The sequence below is a fragment of the Coturnix japonica genome, chromosome 2, assembly GCF_054131305.1.
Source record: "Coturnix japonica strain WE chromosome 2, WE-NBRP24, whole genome shotgun sequence".
Classification (NCBI taxonomy): Eukaryota; Metazoa; Chordata; class Aves; order Galliformes; family Phasianidae; genus Coturnix; species Coturnix japonica.
Window position 1 is genome coordinate 5,973,731 of NC_140664.1, and position 19,045 is coordinate 5,992,775.

Below are 19,045 nucleotides of genomic sequence, written 5' to 3' on the forward strand. Positions count from 1 at the left end.
GCTTTAAAAATCAAGTGAGATTTCAGTGTAAACCACAGCATTATCCACAAAAGGGAACAGAAACAGAAAAGAGTATTTCTGTAATCCCCAGAGAATGAAGTTACGACAAATCCTTTTCCAGGAACTGAAAGCTGCACTGAAGGAAAACAAACAAACAAACAAAAAAAAACAAACAAAAAAAACACTTAAGTAAACAAGAAGTTCTGAATTTAATTTGATTAAAATAATTACAAATTATAAAGAAAATATCCAAATTCAGAATCACAAAATGGCTTGGATTGGAAGGGACCTCCAAGGTCTAGTTACAACCCCACTGCACATTGCAGGCAGGGTTAAATGCCCTGGCAAATCAGAACATAGTGTAATTCCTGCAAATTGAGACAAAAATTATATTGGAACTCCGTGCAGTTAAAATTTTAATCCTTTATAAAATCTTATGACTTCTGTGTTAGCTCTTTGCATAATATTTTGCCTTGCATCCCAAGAAATTCATTTGTTCACTTGGAAATAAAGATTTCATATTTTTCTTACAGTATACAAACATTTTGCTGCCACTCCTGACAGATCTTTCCTTTTCAACAAGAAACAGCAAGTGAGCAAATGAATGTTAGTGAGAAGGAATTCTGGTTTAAACGCAGTCTGCCCTGCAAAATCAATATAGCTCCAAGAAATTGCTCTCACAGTATGCTCTGTGTAATCCTCACTTTCAGTTTTCTGACATTTTCCAAATTTGGTGTGATCTCAGTGAAAAGATGCAGAAAGGATACTTACAAATCAGAATGCTGTGTTAAATGGTTGAACTTCAGAACTTCTTATCAGCTAGACTCCACACAGCCCCTGAACACCTTACAGAGTGGATATTAAGACACCCAGTAAGTACTGAAGTCACCTAACACAAGATTATTGGTAAAAACGAAGGCATGAAAAACATTCATTGTGGCCTCAATCCTGTTTATATTCAAGAAGCATCAGTCTTAGATACCTGGCTTAACTCTCAGATTGCTCTGTATGCAGCCAGGAGTTGGGCTTTATGATCTTCATAGGTCCCTTCCAACTCGGGATACTCTATGGTTCTGTGACTTTTTATAAACAGTTATTTAGGAATTGACGCATACACTCCTATTCTCATTGCTCTAAACTCATCACCATTACATCTGGCATTTTCCACAGTGGAAAAAAAGACTTGATGTTACAGCCAGTACTCAGCATCTGCAGAGTTGAAGTTGAATGCTGGAGATTAAGCCTGAGAGAATTTGAATGAACTTTCTAAGAAGATGCACTATAAAAATAGGTTGATCAGCTGAAGGGGCTCTCACCTGGAAACATTTAGGCTTTGCATTCATTCCTTTCACTAATTTACACATACATATTTTATAATCATCACTGGGCTGTGAAATGGAGTCTGGACTTTTGTTCTTAGCCATCCAGCCAAACATCACTTGTAAACAAACTACCCACACCTCCTCCTTCCTTTTAATCTTCCCACAGAATTCTTAAGAGTTCCTTCCCAAATGGAAAGGATGGAAACCACAGCTCATAACACTGAGAATGCCAGGACAGCCAGCAGCATGGTGATGAGCATATGCTCCCCAGGGAGAACTGAGGAAATGTGAATATCTTCAACAGAAATCTCAACTGAAGGCCTTCCACTGCTTTCAGTGGAACCAAGCTTTCAGTTAAGTGAGACTTACAGCATTACATTTGATCTTTTTTGTGTAGATCTTGTTATTCAGAATGTTATTACGTCCTTTGAGTTTTCCCCGTTCCTTGCAGGGAACAGTATGAGTATAGCCTCACACTATCAAAGTGAATGTAACTTGTATGAGTGTAGCTTTGTAGAACAGACTTTGCATGACAATTAAAAGCTGAAGTCTGAATTCAATCTGAAGCACATCAATGTGCACCAGTAAAAGCAATGTATTTCTGGAAATACCCACAAGTGTAAGCTTTACAAACAGTAAACTTTAGCTATTACTAAGATCTTCCAGAAACAGATGATAAGATAATCTTAAAATAGATTATAAAACATCAATTTTGAAATTTGTTATGGGCACCTATTTCACATCGAAGTGTTCTATAAATTCTTTGAAGAAGGCTGCACCTTCAAGTTAAAATAAATAAATAAATAACCCCCCTGTAATTGACGTTCCATCTTATTCAGTAATAAGAAACTTAATTATTTCAATGAGAATGCATTCTACTTATAACAGTAACTGCTAAACATTGTGCATGTGGCATTAAGTAAATCTTCCACTAAGTTAACCCTTATCTGAACATAAGAAGAAAGCATCGGTAAACTTCCAGAAACAGGACTAAAGCTCTGCAGTCACTCCCACACACATGGCAGAACATTCAGAACTGACTGTTTTCCGAGGTAGCGCTTAAGAAAGTCTTGTCCATAACTTACTAGATTGCCAAGTTATTTTTTGTTTCAATAAACAATGTGCTTTAAATCCATGTTTAAAGTTCAATATTTAATGCCTAACAACTGATTATCGGGTCAAGTAAATCTCACGTTAAATTTAACACATTTAAAAAAAGAACTTGACGTGGCATCATAACTAATATATTAAAACAGTAGAGAATTGAAAGGGAGTATCTACAAAACATTTTTGTGAAACGAGAATAGAAGCAAATAAAAATCTAATCTTGAACAGCTTCAATCACACTGCTGCGTTATTAATTTGGAAAAAAAGCCTCAAAGTTTTAAAGCTGGTGGGAGAACAACAACAAAAAGCACAGAGCAGGAGTAGTTTCTAGACAGTACTTGTGATTCAACAGTTATGCTCTTATCCTGTGTTTGACTGAATATTAAGAAATCAACAGTAGAAAAAAGAAAAAAAAAAAAGGATTATGTTACTTATTTCCTGCTTATTGAAAATTATGGAAAAGATTAAAATCTCCAGGTAGTAAAAAATCAATTTCTATACCTTATCTTCATGGAATAAATCGGCAACTTAAAAATACACGAAAAATATTTTGACTTACTTACCTATTGCATGTTTGGTTCTGTAAATACAGCAACTCTTGATGAAGAGAACAGCATCCCTGAGACTATCTGCAAGTGCTTCTATAAAGCCAGCAACTGTCTAGGATGTTTTCCCTTATCCACCTATTATAAAAATAATCCTGGACATCATTCTACCTCATACCAGGCTTCCTCCTGACCCAAGCATATGAGGATTTAGAAACGGGAGGTGTATTAGCCTTCCAAGAAAGTTTATCACACCAGAGCAGAAAGATTAGGACAGCCATTATAAAGCTGGCTGGCTGCAGAGTCCTGAATTTTTTCCTATCGCACAAACTGATGCTACAGCTATTAAAAAGACAATGTTAACACAAGACGATAAGGAGCTGTGGTTTAGTAGCTTCAAAAACTTCATCATGGTACTAGCAATATGGTAAAGCCCAAGAGAAATGTGTCCTGGGGTTGAATACAACACAGAAGTGAGACTGGCAAAAAGTGGAAAAACTATACTGAAATGGAAAAAAGCGTGCAGATATTGCTGCTATTCCAGTACTTCTGTGATGTCAGCAGAGAAGGCCACATCCAGCGTACAAGAGTGTTACAGGCCTCTGAGAAAGCTCACTGAGCAATGAAGGCAGTCTACCTCTTGTGTAGAACCTCCTGTAAGAGTTAAGTCCTGTGCTCCAAAGATGGGACGGATCATCTGTTCCTGATGATTTTGAGCTCACATTAACTAACTTCTCTGTCAAAATCAAAGAGTATTTGCTCCTGGCATCATTTCTGTAGTGTGAAATACTGCCTCAAAATTCACCCTTCAGATTTTTCAGACTATTGTAGGTATTTTCAATTTGGATTTATTTTTACAGATAGTTTCTTAAGTAATAGAAGACAGGAGAGAAATTAGGATAGACAGGAGAAAGAACTGAGTAAATTACTGTTAGATGTTATAGATTCACTGGTCTGATGTGTTAAGGACTATGAAATAAGTCACTAAAGGGAGTGATAAAGAAGAAACTGTTTATGTGACTCAATGATGGCCTCATTTTCTGTCACACCATGTACACAATTGTATGTTAGAGAAAAGGGCAAAGATTTTATGTACTGAAAGCTCTGCATCATCTTAGATTACAGAATTACAGAATAAAGTGTTTGAAGGCTGCATCCACTATACAGCTTGCTTCCTTCCAAACAATTTCACGCTGTTTTAAAGAGTACAGAATAGAGATATGTTTGTCTGTGGAAATGAAAATTTTCACAGATCTTTGTAGACATTCCAGTCTACAATGGAAATGTTTCCAAGGCTGTTCCGTAACTTCTGCAGATATCTGGGTCTCTGGGATTCAGAAACTATGCCATAGAGGCTGCTTAAATAGCTTCTTAATGATACTCACAATCTATTTTCCTTTCAGCAAACTGTGACACCTTACCCACCTTGGATATTCCATATTGTAAAAGAACACTTGATACTTACCAGCAATTAGTAAGCGAAGACTGAAGTAGAACTCTTATCATGTTACCTTACTGACTAAAATGTACAGTTATGGCCCTTTGATTATATGCTAAAATTGGACAGGTGGATGGAGTATCATGCATTGACACACATACAGTACTCTAATGGTTCATATTTTCTTCAGACTTTTCTAGCAAAGCACTATTTTAACAAAGGAGACACAACTTTTGATAACTGTTAAATGAATCTGCTTGCATTGCTTCATCAGTTACAGGATAATGTATTTACCATTGCTCAGATACATGGAAGATAAGTGGTCTAGTTTAGAGAATGCTGTTGCTTTTTAGCAGCCGTATAACATAGCACTGTTTTTATATGTATTTCCAAACATTCTCTCGAAAGAAACATATACCTGGATAGCAATTCAGAAGGCTGTTACTTCCACACCACACAATTGCTACAAACAGGCATTTAAAAGTAAGAAGTTAATCAGGTGTACATTCTACCAAACTGCCACCCAATCTACAATGCATGGCCTAGAAATAGGCAGAGTAATTCAGAATTAAACATCTACCAACAACATGGTTTTCAGATTTTTTTGAAGCAGAAACCTAATACATTTAAGAACTACGTAAATATTTTTCTGAATGCACTGTAAATGTCTTTATGATCACACACAAAACCTGAAGTCTGAGCAATATGAAACAGTTCAAGCCTGAGAGGGCGATAAGATTATCACATTCTCCATAGATTCTGGGTGTAAGGATTCATTAGGTTCTAATGAAGAGGTTCTGTTGGGTTCTAAAACAGTAGTTAAGCCCATCCCTTCAAAAATCCAAATAGCTCACATTAATAGCTCTGAGAACAGCTCAACTTACATATTCACCATATGTCTCCTGTGCTGGAGGTGGTGGCAGAGGCCGGTAGCCTGCAGGTGGAGGTACTCCTCTTGCTCTGGGTGCTAGAAGTCCACGGCTACGACTGACTGGTCCTCTACTGGGAGGCACTCCTCTGGGTGCTGGTGCCCCTCTCGGTACTCCTGCAGGTGGTGGAGGGACTCCTCCACGGCCCCTGTGAATACATGGATTACTTACATAAATATCCCCCTTGGTAGCTCTCTCAGTAGCTCCCTCCCACAGCAGCATGACAACTGGGCTTTGCTACAGACAGAGAAAAACTATGAAAGAGCCATTTCAGTCTGATATATTTCTGTATGCTTTAATTCAATTAAATGCATTATACAGTAAATGCTGGAAGATTAAAAACTAGTCGTATGATTCAGTGATGAACTTCTCAGTGGTTTGAGCCATTCTCTTTGCTGATCACATACAAAGAAACACTTAATCAATCGTCTTCACTAAAATTAGATTTATAGCATGTGAAATCACAAACACAGAATATGAAGTTCATTTGAACCTGTCAAGCTACTTCATACTCAGAGGAATCAGTCCCAATGCTCTTCTCATCCTGAGCAAGCTCCGAAATGCAATCCAAAGATCACACTGCATGCAAAAGCTTGGATGGGTCAGAATAAATTATTTTATTTTTCTCCTAGTTCTAAAGAAGTGAATTCCAGCTGTTGCAGGAAACTTTAAGACTTGTAATAAATGCATAAAGTGTTCAATTGGAAACAACCTATGTATATATTCAGGGACAAGAAAAAACAGTACTATATACATATATTTTAAAAAAAATTCTGAAGGATTAATAGAGGTTAACTTGCAGCCCATTGATTTTGACAATTCTATATTTGAATTACTCCTACTTTTCCATATTGAAGTAAAAAAATCAGAGACGTAAACAGGGACAGTTTGCAGAAGTATTTGACCCATTTACAGGTAGAGTTCCCTCCTACCTTCCTATAGTAAAGGCAGATCCGTAGAAGCACAACTTGTCAAGTTTGCATCAATTATCCTCTTTTCAACAGGATGTCTAAACTACTGCAAATAGACATCTCCTATTTAAAGGAGTCCATTTTCCCCCATTTACTATAATTGAGTTTAAATGACTGCTCTGTAGGCATACTCGACTTAAGACACCATCATTGTCTAATATAACAGTTACATAGAAGAAAATGAACAAAAATTCTTTACTACCTTCTCTACACATCAAACCATTATCTAATTTCCAGAGTAGTAATTGGATGAAAATATTCTGTCCTGATTTCAATAGTTATTTGCAACATCACCAGTACTGTAGAATAAGATCCAGATCTAGTTTTGAGATTTCCTATTCCATTTCAATTAAATTACATAAAGATCTTCTACTTCCAGTTAAGTTAACTACTTCCTAGTTAAGGTCCCTTCCAATCCAAGACATAATATAATTTTTTTTTAATTAACTTATTAAAAAAGAGTTCTATTTTAGCAGAGAATTCTTATTTTAAAAACTACATAAATGTTAAAAGAATGCAGAAATGTAAACATTTCAAGATCAGCATCTAATTGCTTTTAATTACTGATCAAAACACAGAGAGTAAATGATTTAAAACTGTGCTTATTACTTGTTTTTGGCTAATCTGTAGAATGACTCCTCAGGACAGGGTACCAGATGCTTATTTGACTTCACTGAAGTGGGGGCATGGGTGAGCAGTGATGTTCCCAGACAGCCTGCTGAAGTAATATAAAGAAATTGCAAATACGACACTTTCCAGGCGAAGCCAAAGGAAAGGGAAGTGAGTCTATTGGCATAGACAATAGCCAATACCAAGTTAAAAACAAAAACAAAACAAAAAACAGTCAAAAAACTCAAGAATCACAAGACAATATTCTGCACTTCATGTTGGGTAAAAGTGAAAGAAGGAAGAAATTGGATATGCTGAAAAAACATCTGAAGGAAGAAAAAAGTACAATTTTTAAAGCCTGCATCAGTTTATTCTTGGAGTGGTATTATAACACTAGATACACAATTAAAAGGTATCTTCTGCAAAGTTAACAGGATTGATGTAGTGATGCTGGGTAATCATACTTATATTAGAAGACCACTTATATAAAGGTTTTCTGAGTTCTTGAGACGTGTACGAACAATCTGTGAAGTACAGAACTGGGCTACGTCACTCGGATGTTAACTGCAACAGTCTGGGAAAGACCATAAAAAGGTGCAGAGATGGGAAACCCAATAACTGGAGAGTTCAATTACAACCATGCAGAGAGAGCCTATCAGGGTATGACGTAAAAAGCTAACTTTAGGAAACTAAAGAAGATATCAGGAACTGAAGTTTGACTGACAGGAGCAATAACAGAAACTGATATATAATACAGAGGAAACTCTTGAACAGCAATCCTTGCATGTCTTTACGGAAAAGAACACAAGTTCTATTACTGCTTAATTTGAAAGAGGGAAGGTAGATAAATCGTTTTTGAAAATATGAAAAATATATAAGAGCAAAATGTGTACACACAGCATGGGAAGAAATTCCAGAACATCCCATGCTAAGTAGTACCAAATACACAACAGTAGTCAAAAAAAAAAAAAAAAAAAAAAAAAAAAAGGATTTAGGGAAAAGGAATAAAGGAGTTCAGTAAGGCCAGCGGAGCAGAAGGAGAGGTATTTAAACAGGTGTCACTTGAAAAGCTGAAACTATCTTTGAAATTGAGAGACAGAGACCATTAAAATGTATCTAAAATACTCAAAACCATGTCAGGTTAAGGCATTTTTGAAATGCCTACACAGCTACAAGTCATTTAAACACTCTGGAATCAGGAAAGCTGCCAAGAGTCTGAAATCATCAGTAAAGAATATCTGTAACATCCATTAAGTTTTTTGCAACACAATCAAGAAAGGATGGACAAGGTCCTAAAGCAGAAGACTTCTCTTATTGGGAATGCATTGGATGCTGCAGCCAACTATCTTAGTAAAAATGTTACAGAGCATATAAAGCAAGTATAGTATTGTACTATCTTTGTACAAACTGTAATATGAGTTCAGAACCTTAGCTCCATAATCTGGAGCTGAATGCCAAACTGAATGTCAAGGAAAGAAAATAGCAACCAAAATTCAAAGCAGTAAACTAAGCAGGTGCTGTTAGCGTGTGTGTGTGTGTATTAGACATACAGGCACAGCTGTACATCTCCTAACATCACAGAAAGTAACAGGATTGGAGTTATTCCTACCCATAGAGCATTTGTATTTAACACAGATCCAGTGGGTCAATGATCCAGTGAAAAAAAATAAGCTACCTTCTAGAAAAAAATTAATAGTGAATAAATAGAACACTACTATGCTTATTTACCATTTTGTTTTCTCATTTGCAAAGGACAGTACAGAACAACCTAAATATAGGAAAAAATTAAGTAGATTAAGGCACTTTAGACTACAGTTGGGAACTGAGGACAACACAATGTGACAGAATCCAACAGAAGCCAACAACGGATCAGAAATTATATAAAGAAATATTTACCAAGCGTTCTCAAGGTAAGAATGAGGGGATAGGAATTAAGAGGGACTGTATATCAAGTCAGATTGCCTTAAGGTTAGAGTTGTTGTGACTGCTCTTACAGTGTATGTTCACTGAATCACAGAATGGCTGAGGTTGGCAGGAACCTCTGGGTCCATCTGGTTCACCCCCTGCTGAAGCAGGAACACAGAGCACAGTGCACAGGATCAGCTCTAGGCAGCTTCCAAAGATCTCCAAGGAGCAGCCTCTGAGCAACCCGTGCTGGTGTTCAGTCACACACAGTGAAAAAAATTCCCTTATTTTCAGTGGAAGCCTCTGAAGCGAAGTGGTCATTGTCATTACTCACATTTATGATACTGCAAACTTGCAGTACATAAGCACTATGAGAGACAAAAGTTTGCCTATTTTGCCACATTTATGAGAAAAAACTCTACTCTTGAATATTAGTATGCTAACCAGAACCCCCAGCATTTCTCTGGGTGAAGAAAATTCCACTCCTTAAGTACATATATATACACATACATAAACTGTATTACATATACCATAACCCTAATATCAGTATTATCTACTGAACAGTCTGCAACAATTAATAATAGCACTTAAGCACATGCCAAAACTTAGCTTGTAGCAGGTGCTGTGAACACGACCTCCAGACATATTCTGAAGAAAAAGTGATGGTCTACGCACTTGAGGCCACTGTTATCAAAGAAATACTCTGCCCTAAAACATCACTACAGCCAAGCACATTATTGTTCCACTTTTATTACCAGCTTGGTTTAGATTTTCCAGACTGTATAAGTCTGGCATTGACGAAACAAGTGACAAAAAACTGCATATTTAATGAGGATGTAAATTCAAGTGTTTAAAGAACTGATTTTATTCCTAGAGCTTGGTAAATTAACATGTAGATTTTTCAAGGAACGAAGTCTTTTAGTCCTATTCCCAGGGCCTAAACTAAACAAAACATCTCAAATATACATACATACATAAATATATTTGGTACACTAATCTGTACTCCAGAACAATGTGTGGAAGTAACATAAATCGCTCATTATGTCATGAAAGATATTTGGTTGGAATGTGAATAATACCCCATAATACCTTTCTAAAAATTATTTATACTTGCAATTTAGCATAAGAAAAAATCTACAAGCAAAAAACAATGCATATGAAGCAATTTTCTTAATCTGCTGTTATGAATGCAGTGAAGAATGAAACAACAGTCCCTTCAGAAAATCATTTAACTTTGCTACAGCACTATCTGTAGAGATAGTATAGTAATTATATAACTTTACTTCATGAAAATCCCAAAATGCACCTCACTGTGTTCAGATAAAAATAACTAGAGCACTGAATCTTGTAATTTATTATCGTGTGCTTTTTGACTCAAGAGTGTTACACAAGGAAAAGCACTTTACTCGTACCATTCAAAACCAGGTTATATTATTATTAGACTTAAAGATGTGAACATTTAGCAGTAATTTACAGGTAGTAGTATAATTTTTGACTGCCAATGAAGTAGCACAGTACTAGCTCATACAACTTAGGTACATTAACACAACTATTTAAACACTTTTCTTTTGTCATCATAAGCAATAATTTTTTATAATCACGACTACTTTATAGTAGCCTTGTATAATTACTATGACTTATTTACAAGAAGTAATTATCATCGTTGACCATTACAATCACCTTCTATCTAGCATGTCCTACCAGTTTCCCTTGGCAATAACCCTGCTGTCTCATCTGTTCACTTATCAACATATTTTTACCTAATTACATATCAGATGCTATTACAAGCTTCTCCTTTCATTCAATGGCTGTATGAGTTAGTAACTCTGATTACAAAATCACAGCTTAAGTTTGTACCTTTCTGTATTTTTACTAAAAACAAATTTAATTAGTACTTTCTATATAAAGCTCTTTTTCAGTATCTGATCAACAGTAGGAAGTATATAGAAGAATGGATCCAATATGAAAACGCTCATGAAATTTAGGACTAGCTTCCTAAAACGTTATTACTCAGATACTAAATGCCTCACATTCCTTAATTTTAACATCCATAATTCCATGCATCTGCATTATTTTAAATGTAAGTCAGTCAGCATAGCATTATTTTGTCAAAAGGCATTGAAGCACTTCTTTATTTGAGCACAGATGGCTACAGTCAGTGCTCCTCAAACAGGTAATTTTGTCCAGGTTTAACAGTAGACATCTGAAAAGTAAGAGTTCCATTATATTATTTTTAAGTGTGAGCACCAAATTATTGAACACTTCAATACTCAGGTCCCCAGCACAGAGAGCTAGGCTTCCTCTGCCTTTTCATCATTATACCATTTATATGACTGAGGGTAGAAAAGCTTTGTGGAGGCCTCTGAATAGATTAGGTTGATAGGCTGAGTCCAATTGCATGACCTTCAAGAAGGCTAAGTGTCAGGTTCTGACCTGGATCAAAACAATTCCATGCAGCAGCATAGGCTTTGTAGTCACAATAAATAAATAAATAAATAAATAAATAAATAAATGAATAAATAGATAGATAGATAGATAGATAGATAGATAGATAGATAGATAGATAAATAAATCAAGGCAAGAAAACCTGCAACCATCTGGAAACAGTGAAATAAAAATCATTAAGAAATGACTTACCACATACAGGAATGCACAAGCTAGAATTTTATATGAAAGGACAGGACATTAATTTCTACAAAGAGAAATTTTCCTACGGAGCTAAACATACATGTAATAAGTTGTCATAAAAGAAGGCACTTGATAAGATACGTTATCTCCAGTTTATGTCTGATAAGGAGTAAAAAGGCAAAAATTAGCATTCAAGTGAAACTATTCATGAATAATGTATTATAGAAAGGCTTAATAAACTGGGAACTTCAACACAGTTATCACATCCTCATTAGGATGTTGTAAGAATATTGTAAAAACATTCTACAGATTATAAAGAGAGGTTAGAACTGATTTTTTTTAGACTTAATTTTAGAAGTCTTCTCAGGCTGCCTACTACTTTGAAGATATGCAAGTAAATTTTGTTATTCTGAAAGCTTTGCTTCAGCCTCTCTTATAGGTCTCATACATGCTTATTACTCCAACTGCCTCATCATGGGAACGAAAAGCCTTTAACGAAGTCTTATTTCAATGAAAATATTAATCACTGAAGTCAATTTCTGCCAAAAGGAATGACAGAGTTACAACTGAGTTTGAGAGCTTGAACTCAGTTGCTGTAGTACCACTGCTACTGAGATATTATAAGTCATACTCAAGTAATCTTTTCTGCTAAAGCAAAACTTCAATTTCTGAGGGGAAAAAGAAGAACCAAAGTTTAAGAAAGTCTTTAAAAAAAGGAAAAAAACAAAAACAAACAAAAAAAAAACCCACAACCATCTTCCAGTTTTGTTTGGATCATATGAAAAAATGGAGAAGACAAATATATTTTTTAGCTGCCATCTCCAAATCTTTCACTAATAAAATTTACATTTACCCTGAAGATACTTCAAGAGCATGCCAATTCAATGAATTGCAAACAACTGAGAGATAGATAGCAATATATGTGCCTTGCATAAAAATGGTGGTTTGAAAAAATAATTTACTGAAGGGGGAAATAGTGGTAACTTTTTATTATACTGAAATTCTCAGATAAGTATGCATGTAGTAAGTGCTTCATAGAGGAAATTAGTTACGAGGAACTTCAGTGAGAAAGATGGAAGAACAGAACAAACTACTTATATTCGGTATCACAGAAACACTAGGTTAAGGATACATTAGGAATGAGAAAACGTTTACAGAGAACTGTAAATGTCTGCACTAAGACCTCAGTATCTGTAAAAAAGTTCTGGTAGAGATCTATAGAAAAGTTGAAAACAAGGTACTTAACTGAAGTAAATCAGCAAACAAAATTCATCAAAATTATTTAAGATCTGATTTGCAGTATTTTTTACAGCTGATTACAGTGCTAAAGTCAGGAACCTCAAGGTATAATTACCACTACTTAGAGAAAAATTAAAATAAAAAGGAGAATAGACAAATTTATTTAACATAACTCAACTAAGAATAAATCAACAAATCTGTGCTGTTAAAGAGAAGGCAGTTATATTCCAAATTCCCTAACTTAAGGTCCATTCTGTATTGTGTTAACAATCATTGTTGGGACACAGAACTATTTAACAGATTGGAATTTCTCAGTATTTCTTCTAACATGCTTAAGCTAAAACAGAACACTTCAAAACACTATCTGAAAACCATTCTAGAAGCTACAATGTCAGTTACAAGCTTGCTGTAAGGAAGATTCATAGTAAGATAAAGAAAGCAGATCATCATTGCACTTAGCTGCAGCAGTCACAATCTACTGTAAAAGAAACAGTTAAGGAGTTTATTTGGTTTTGTTTTCACACTTTGGGACTCAGGACTTAAAGCTGTCATCCCAATACTTCAACAAAGGCAGGGAGCTTCCAGAGCAAAAACAAGAGATGCCAAAATCCAAGTTCTACCTCTACAACATATCTGTAAAACAAATTAATCACAATCTTGAAAATTGACTATGATACAGTAAAGAAAAGGAATGCATATATTCTATAGATTAGAAAAATCCCTCTGTAATCTGTAAATCAAGGACACCTTTTAAAAAGCTGTGAGCTCCACAGGGCCAAGACATCAACCCTACATGTGCCAAAGGAGCAACTGGAAGTTAATGGTTAAGTGAACAACCACAGTAAGACTGAACATCTCCTATGATGTACAGTATTTCTTCAAATGTATAATTCAAGTTTCATAAGATAAATTTCAGCACCGTTGTTAATTCAGCCTAAACTGATTAGATGATCTTTGAAGAATCAAAGTTATTTCTTTCTTCCCATTTTTTGGGTGCTAATGTACACTATATAGATTGTTTTGTTTTGTTTTTTAAATGTTTGAAGGGATAAGCATAAAATACACACATACAAATGAAATTCCATTGCAGCTGAGACATCTACCTGGTCAAAGCAGGAACCGGTACTCCCCTTGCTCGAATAGATGGCTTTCCACGAACTACTGGAACCTCTGCATTCTCTGAACCACCATTCAAATACGTTAACTCTTGAAGCTGTGCCTGTCTGATTTCATCATTGTAGTCCTAAAACAAGGGAGGGTAAAGGGGGAGAAAGCAAACTTTTCAACCACCATACCAAGTTATAAGCAGCAAAACAAAGCTTCTTAAAGGGCTTCCTCTTAAATGAACTCCCCACTGAAAAGTTTAATACACAGAAGAGTGCTATAAGCATATTTCTAGAAGAAGCCTATGCATTAACTGCAATTTGTGCTCAGGTCATGTTTTTCTTCCCTACTGCATATTACCTCCAGGTAGCTTTATCACTTAAAATGTGAATGTTAAAATGCTGTAGATGACAGGTGAAAATAAAATAGAAAAATCAAGGTCTTGTACTCTGAGCTGAGATCTAGCCTGTAGTTATTTAAGATGGATAGCTCATAAAAAGCAGGAAACATCTATTGCCTAGTGTTGCAGTGTGGTACAGAAGAAATGCGCTGTTGTGAACAGCCCCCCACAAACAAGGAATAGATTAACCACCTATGCTCTTAAAATCAGGAGTTAAGGAGAGAATAAAAAATGAAACTCAATCAAATGTTCACTGTTCTCTCAAATAAAGACCTCAAAAACCTTCAGTTCTACAATAAGCAAGGGTGAATAAAGTGAAGACAAATTATTTGTTTCTTATTCAGTACAAATCTTCACTCAAGGTCTACAGAAAACTGAGGTCATTTACATGGAATTAATATAGTATTTCTCAAACCCACAAAAGACTTTTCAAGGGACTTTGTGCCAACCTCCAAAACTGGCATATCACAGGAATAAAAGGGATAGCACAATGAGCTCTTCAGAACTGAGCATATTTTACTGTCATTTCCCTGCACCTTAACTGGAGCCAAATAATTAATATGCTGAAGTGAATCCAAAGATTCATTTTATTCAGCATGTATACATATATAGTAAGTATAAAAAATATGCATAGCTACTTTAAGAATGAAGTGATACTTCTGATAAAAATCGCTCTTCTGCAAATCTTTCCATTTCAAAGAAGGATGGCTTGTACAAATACTACTGCTTAAAGAATTCAGTTCTGAAATCAAAAGAGCTTCATCTCTCCCCAGAAATCTGATTTTTGTTACAATTAGGTACTATGCAGATACCAAATGACAATAAGACAGCCTTTCACTGGAGAACTCCTGAAACAATGCTGCACAGGAAGATTAATACTTCTGTAAATTCAAAGATCTCAATTATCCTTGGAACATTCTCCTTCCCTTAAACTTCTGCAAAGAAAATACAGAAGTTTTCCTTTACATGCCATTTATGAACCACTAAACTGAGAAATCTGTGGCACTATACAAACATTTTGTCTAGCTACTGTTTTATAATAGGATCTGAAATTTAAATCACAACTGCCCCTTTAAGATCATTCTCTAAATAGCATGAGAAACCAGCTGGCAGAAGATGAGGAATAACTGGAAGACTGAATCAACAGAACTGTTTCAAGAACTGCATATAAGAAGTGTCTGAAATATATATTCCATTGTAAAACCAATGCCCAAGATCCAACAAAGTCACAAAGTCACACTACCACAAGGAAGAGGCAATAAGTATTGCTCTGATAACTACTGAACAGAAATCCAGAATGAATTCTGGGTAGATTAGAATCAAGCACAACACCTACAAGTCTAGCAATCGAAAATGCTATTGACCATAAAGTCTGACAAGAACAAAGCGACTGAGTAATTTAAAGGAAAGGAAGAGAACATACCAAAAGACAGATAAGAGTCAAGGCAACTCGATGAGCACAGCCAAAATAAAACAAACCCAAAACATCAAATGCTTTTATATCTTACTTTCAGTCATTCTGAAAAAGTTACACTGCTGCAGGTGTTGAAGGCTCACCTTCAGTGTAAAAGTGATTGCCCGTGATCTAGAAAGAGTAAAGTGGCCCATAGTACTTTACCATACTCAGCTGAAAGGATATTTCATATTTTACACTTTACCACCATCTGTGATTGCATATTCAGATCTGATCTGGAAATTGAAAAACTTCCATAAATCAGGATCAGTATATAAGAATGCATCGTCAGCTGGCACTGTTCAGAACAAAAACTGAAATCATATTCTGAAATCAGGTCTTCTTTCTGGAAGAAAACTGATAGTTTGCCTAGAAGCCACAGCAGATCATACAGGAAATAAAATCAAATAGCATTTGGCAGCAGTTAGCCCAATATTTATTACTTCTAGAAGGGACAAAGCCAGTCCCTATAACTTCACGGGGATAATGCTGCAAGCAGTTGGGGAACAAGAGATTATGGCTTTTAGAACAACCGCGATAAGATTACATTTGAAAAGCCAAAGGGAAATTAAGTCATGATCTCATATTTCACAAGAGATCATGCAGTTCTGCTCAGTACAATCAAGGCAATGATCAAAATGTGAGTAGAAATGTCTAATCGATAAAAAGAATTGTTCATTATCAGTCTAATTTTGCTGGTTTAATGTTAATAAGGACTATAATTTGCTAAGTATGTTCATTATGACATAAGGTAAATTAAGCTCAATGAAGAAATGAGATTTGCACAGGACTCAGACATACACTCTGAATTCAAAAGGCGTTTCTGATCAAATCATGGGCATTTTCATCTAAAAACAGCTGTTTGCCCACAAAAGCAGACAAGCTCCTTATATCTTACTGAGAAGATACTTAAGCCTCCACACAAATTTGAATCATGTAAATATAGTAACCTGCTACATTAAAACGACTCAGCATTCCTACAAATGTTCTGCTGGTTTTCCCTTACATCATCAGTTTGTTTGTCTGAACAGAAGTATATGAAAAGAGGTAAAAATATATGTAAAAAAATCTACTTGGAACTCTTATACATATTTTTGTTATTTATATATATATATATATATATATATATACACACACACACACACACAGTAGCATTCTCAGGTCCAGTTGCTCCACCCTAGAGCAGAACTTGCAGCTCCACTTAGGCTGTAGTAGCCATACAGAACAGGCATCAAACTGGTTCTTCACTACACTGACTAAACACAAATATCTGTGCTACTGTCACTCCTGGACATGTACTTTTGAAAAGTCTTCTTACCTAAATCTCCCACATTTCCAAGATCTTATACTATTCAGGAACAAAATTTAGCAACCTTATCAGCACCATATAAAAAGAGAAGTGAAATCAATACACCTTGAACAAATATAGAAACCAAAGCATGCTCATTCAATAAAACTGATTTCTCTGAATTCTGTGTAGCAACTTCCTACACAGAAGAATTGCCTTGTACATTAAAAACTATTTTCCTGGGATTATCAAGATACAAGAATAATAACTTCAATGAACATCAAGATAAATTACCTTATGAACTGATTATTCTGCACCATCTTATTACTTTGATCAAAGTCAAAGAAGGAAATATAGAAATAAATACTAACAGGGATGAGAAACTTCTTGATTTCTTCTAACGCATGCCCCATTCTGGCATATGCTTCTGCTGGTGGAGCAAAAACTTCAATTAAAACATGAAGGTCATCATTTAGGTGGAAGTATTTTGCCTCTCCGCTTTTTCTCAATTCCTCCTCCTAAAAAGAACAGAAAAAAGGTGGTTTTTCTTTTCTTTTTTTTTTCTTTTTTTTTTTTTTACTTTATCATTTTAAACATTTTAATGTAGGTGTTAGATTTTCTTTGGATGCATTTATGCTTACTGTCCACGTTTAGACAGCAGCAGCTAAAAAGCCTAGAATTTTATACTTTTCTGACACACTTCAAACAAACTTGTTGCTAAATATCATAATGTTATCAATTTGCTTGTCAACACTAGAAGCCTAGTAACCTAGAAAAGGACTCAGTAGCTTCTTCTCATATACAAGAATGCTAATACAAGGCAGAAAGCTTTCAGTTTTCCCCAAGTGCGCCAGTTTTATGTGGGAAACAAAAAGAGAAATAAATAAGATAAAATGGAAAGCTTCTTTTCTCAAAGGTAACATCTTTAGAAATAGGTTTGTTCCACTATTCCACAATAGATCTTTGCCAGTATTATTTCCATCTCTTAGTTTTAATGCACTCCTCAAATGCTGCAAAGAATAAATGGGAAGTGTGGCCAAAAGGTTGAAGGAAGCGATTCTGCCCCTTTTCTTCCTGCAGTTATGAGACCCTACCTGCAATATTCTCTCCAGCGCTGGGGTCCCAAGCACATGAACTTTGAGCAATCTGGTTTAGTGCAAGGTGTTCCAATAGGGTAGGAACTAGATATGTAAAGGTCCCTTCCAACCCAAATCACTACTGCTTTGAGCACTACTTAGACAGCAATGACTAAATTGCTTGTTTTGGTACCTGCATTACTGTCAGATAAAAAAGGATGTGTAGTCTATCCGCAGGAAGAAACAAAGCTTCTGTCCACATTTTAAGAATTATATCATACAGAATGATGTAATTTCTTTTTTTGTTAAACACCACATTAAAGTTTCAATTAGAATTATATGATTTTCTAGGAAATACACGCATTAGTCACATCTCAGAACTTGCCAGCCTAATAACTAAGTTGTTAATCAGTAATTAAATACTAAGCTCCACTTCAGTGCAGACTGCTGTTCCTTCTCATACAGGAGGAAAAGCACAGAGTGGTTTTATATTTTTGGGAACATTATAAGCCAGACAAGGTGGCCAGTAAATCATGGCATACTATTGACAAGTACTATTTTCATTTGTAATAGTGAAAACGTGCAATTCACTAGGCAGGTGATGTGATTGTCTTCTTACTGATTTACATTGCCTTTGTGTGCTAAAGCTTGAGCCAGATTACAGAATCTTAGAATCACACAATCATAGAATGGTTTCGGGGACCTTTAAGACCACCTACTTCCAATCCCCCTCTTGTAGGCAGGGACACCTCCCACTAGTCCTGGTTGCTCACGGCCCCATCCAGCCTGGCCTTGAATGCTTTCAGGGATGGGCCATCCACAACCTCTCTGGACAACCTGATCAGTGTCTCACCACCCAAACAAATACATCGCAACACAAAAAATGCATATAAATGTTAAGCTACAGATTTCTGATGTCTGCTTGGGCTTCACGTAATGGATACTGTCACGATAACCAAACATCCACTATTAAAACAACTGCAATTGCATGTTGGCTTAACCTGTACCCAGCATCCTAAATCAGGGCTGTT

At 35.7% G+C, this 19,045-nt stretch overlaps 1 protein-coding gene across 3 annotated transcripts in view; it reads right to left on the bottom strand.

Moving 5' to 3' along the window:
- Positions 1 to 19,045, bottom strand: part of KHDRBS3 (KH RNA binding domain containing, signal transduction associated 3) — a 76,903-nt gene that overhangs the window by 23,916 nt on the left and 33,942 nt on the right. For 2 of the 3 annotated variants that reach the window (XR_004306295.2, XM_032442911.2), the window contains exons 4-6: positions 17,310 to 17,456; positions 13,797 to 13,936; positions 5,297 to 5,489 (exon numbers count right to left, since the gene is read on the bottom strand). Coding sequence is in view for 2 of the 3 variants with exons in the window: in XM_032442911.2 (XP_032298802.1) it covers positions 5,297 to 5,489; positions 13,797 to 13,936; positions 17,310 to 17,456 (480 nt within the window). In the remaining variant the exon portion in view is untranslated. The remainder of the gene's footprint in view (positions 1 to 5,296; positions 5,490 to 13,796; positions 13,937 to 17,309; positions 17,457 to 19,045) is intronic. The other variant, XM_085536927.1, reaches the window with a different exon arrangement.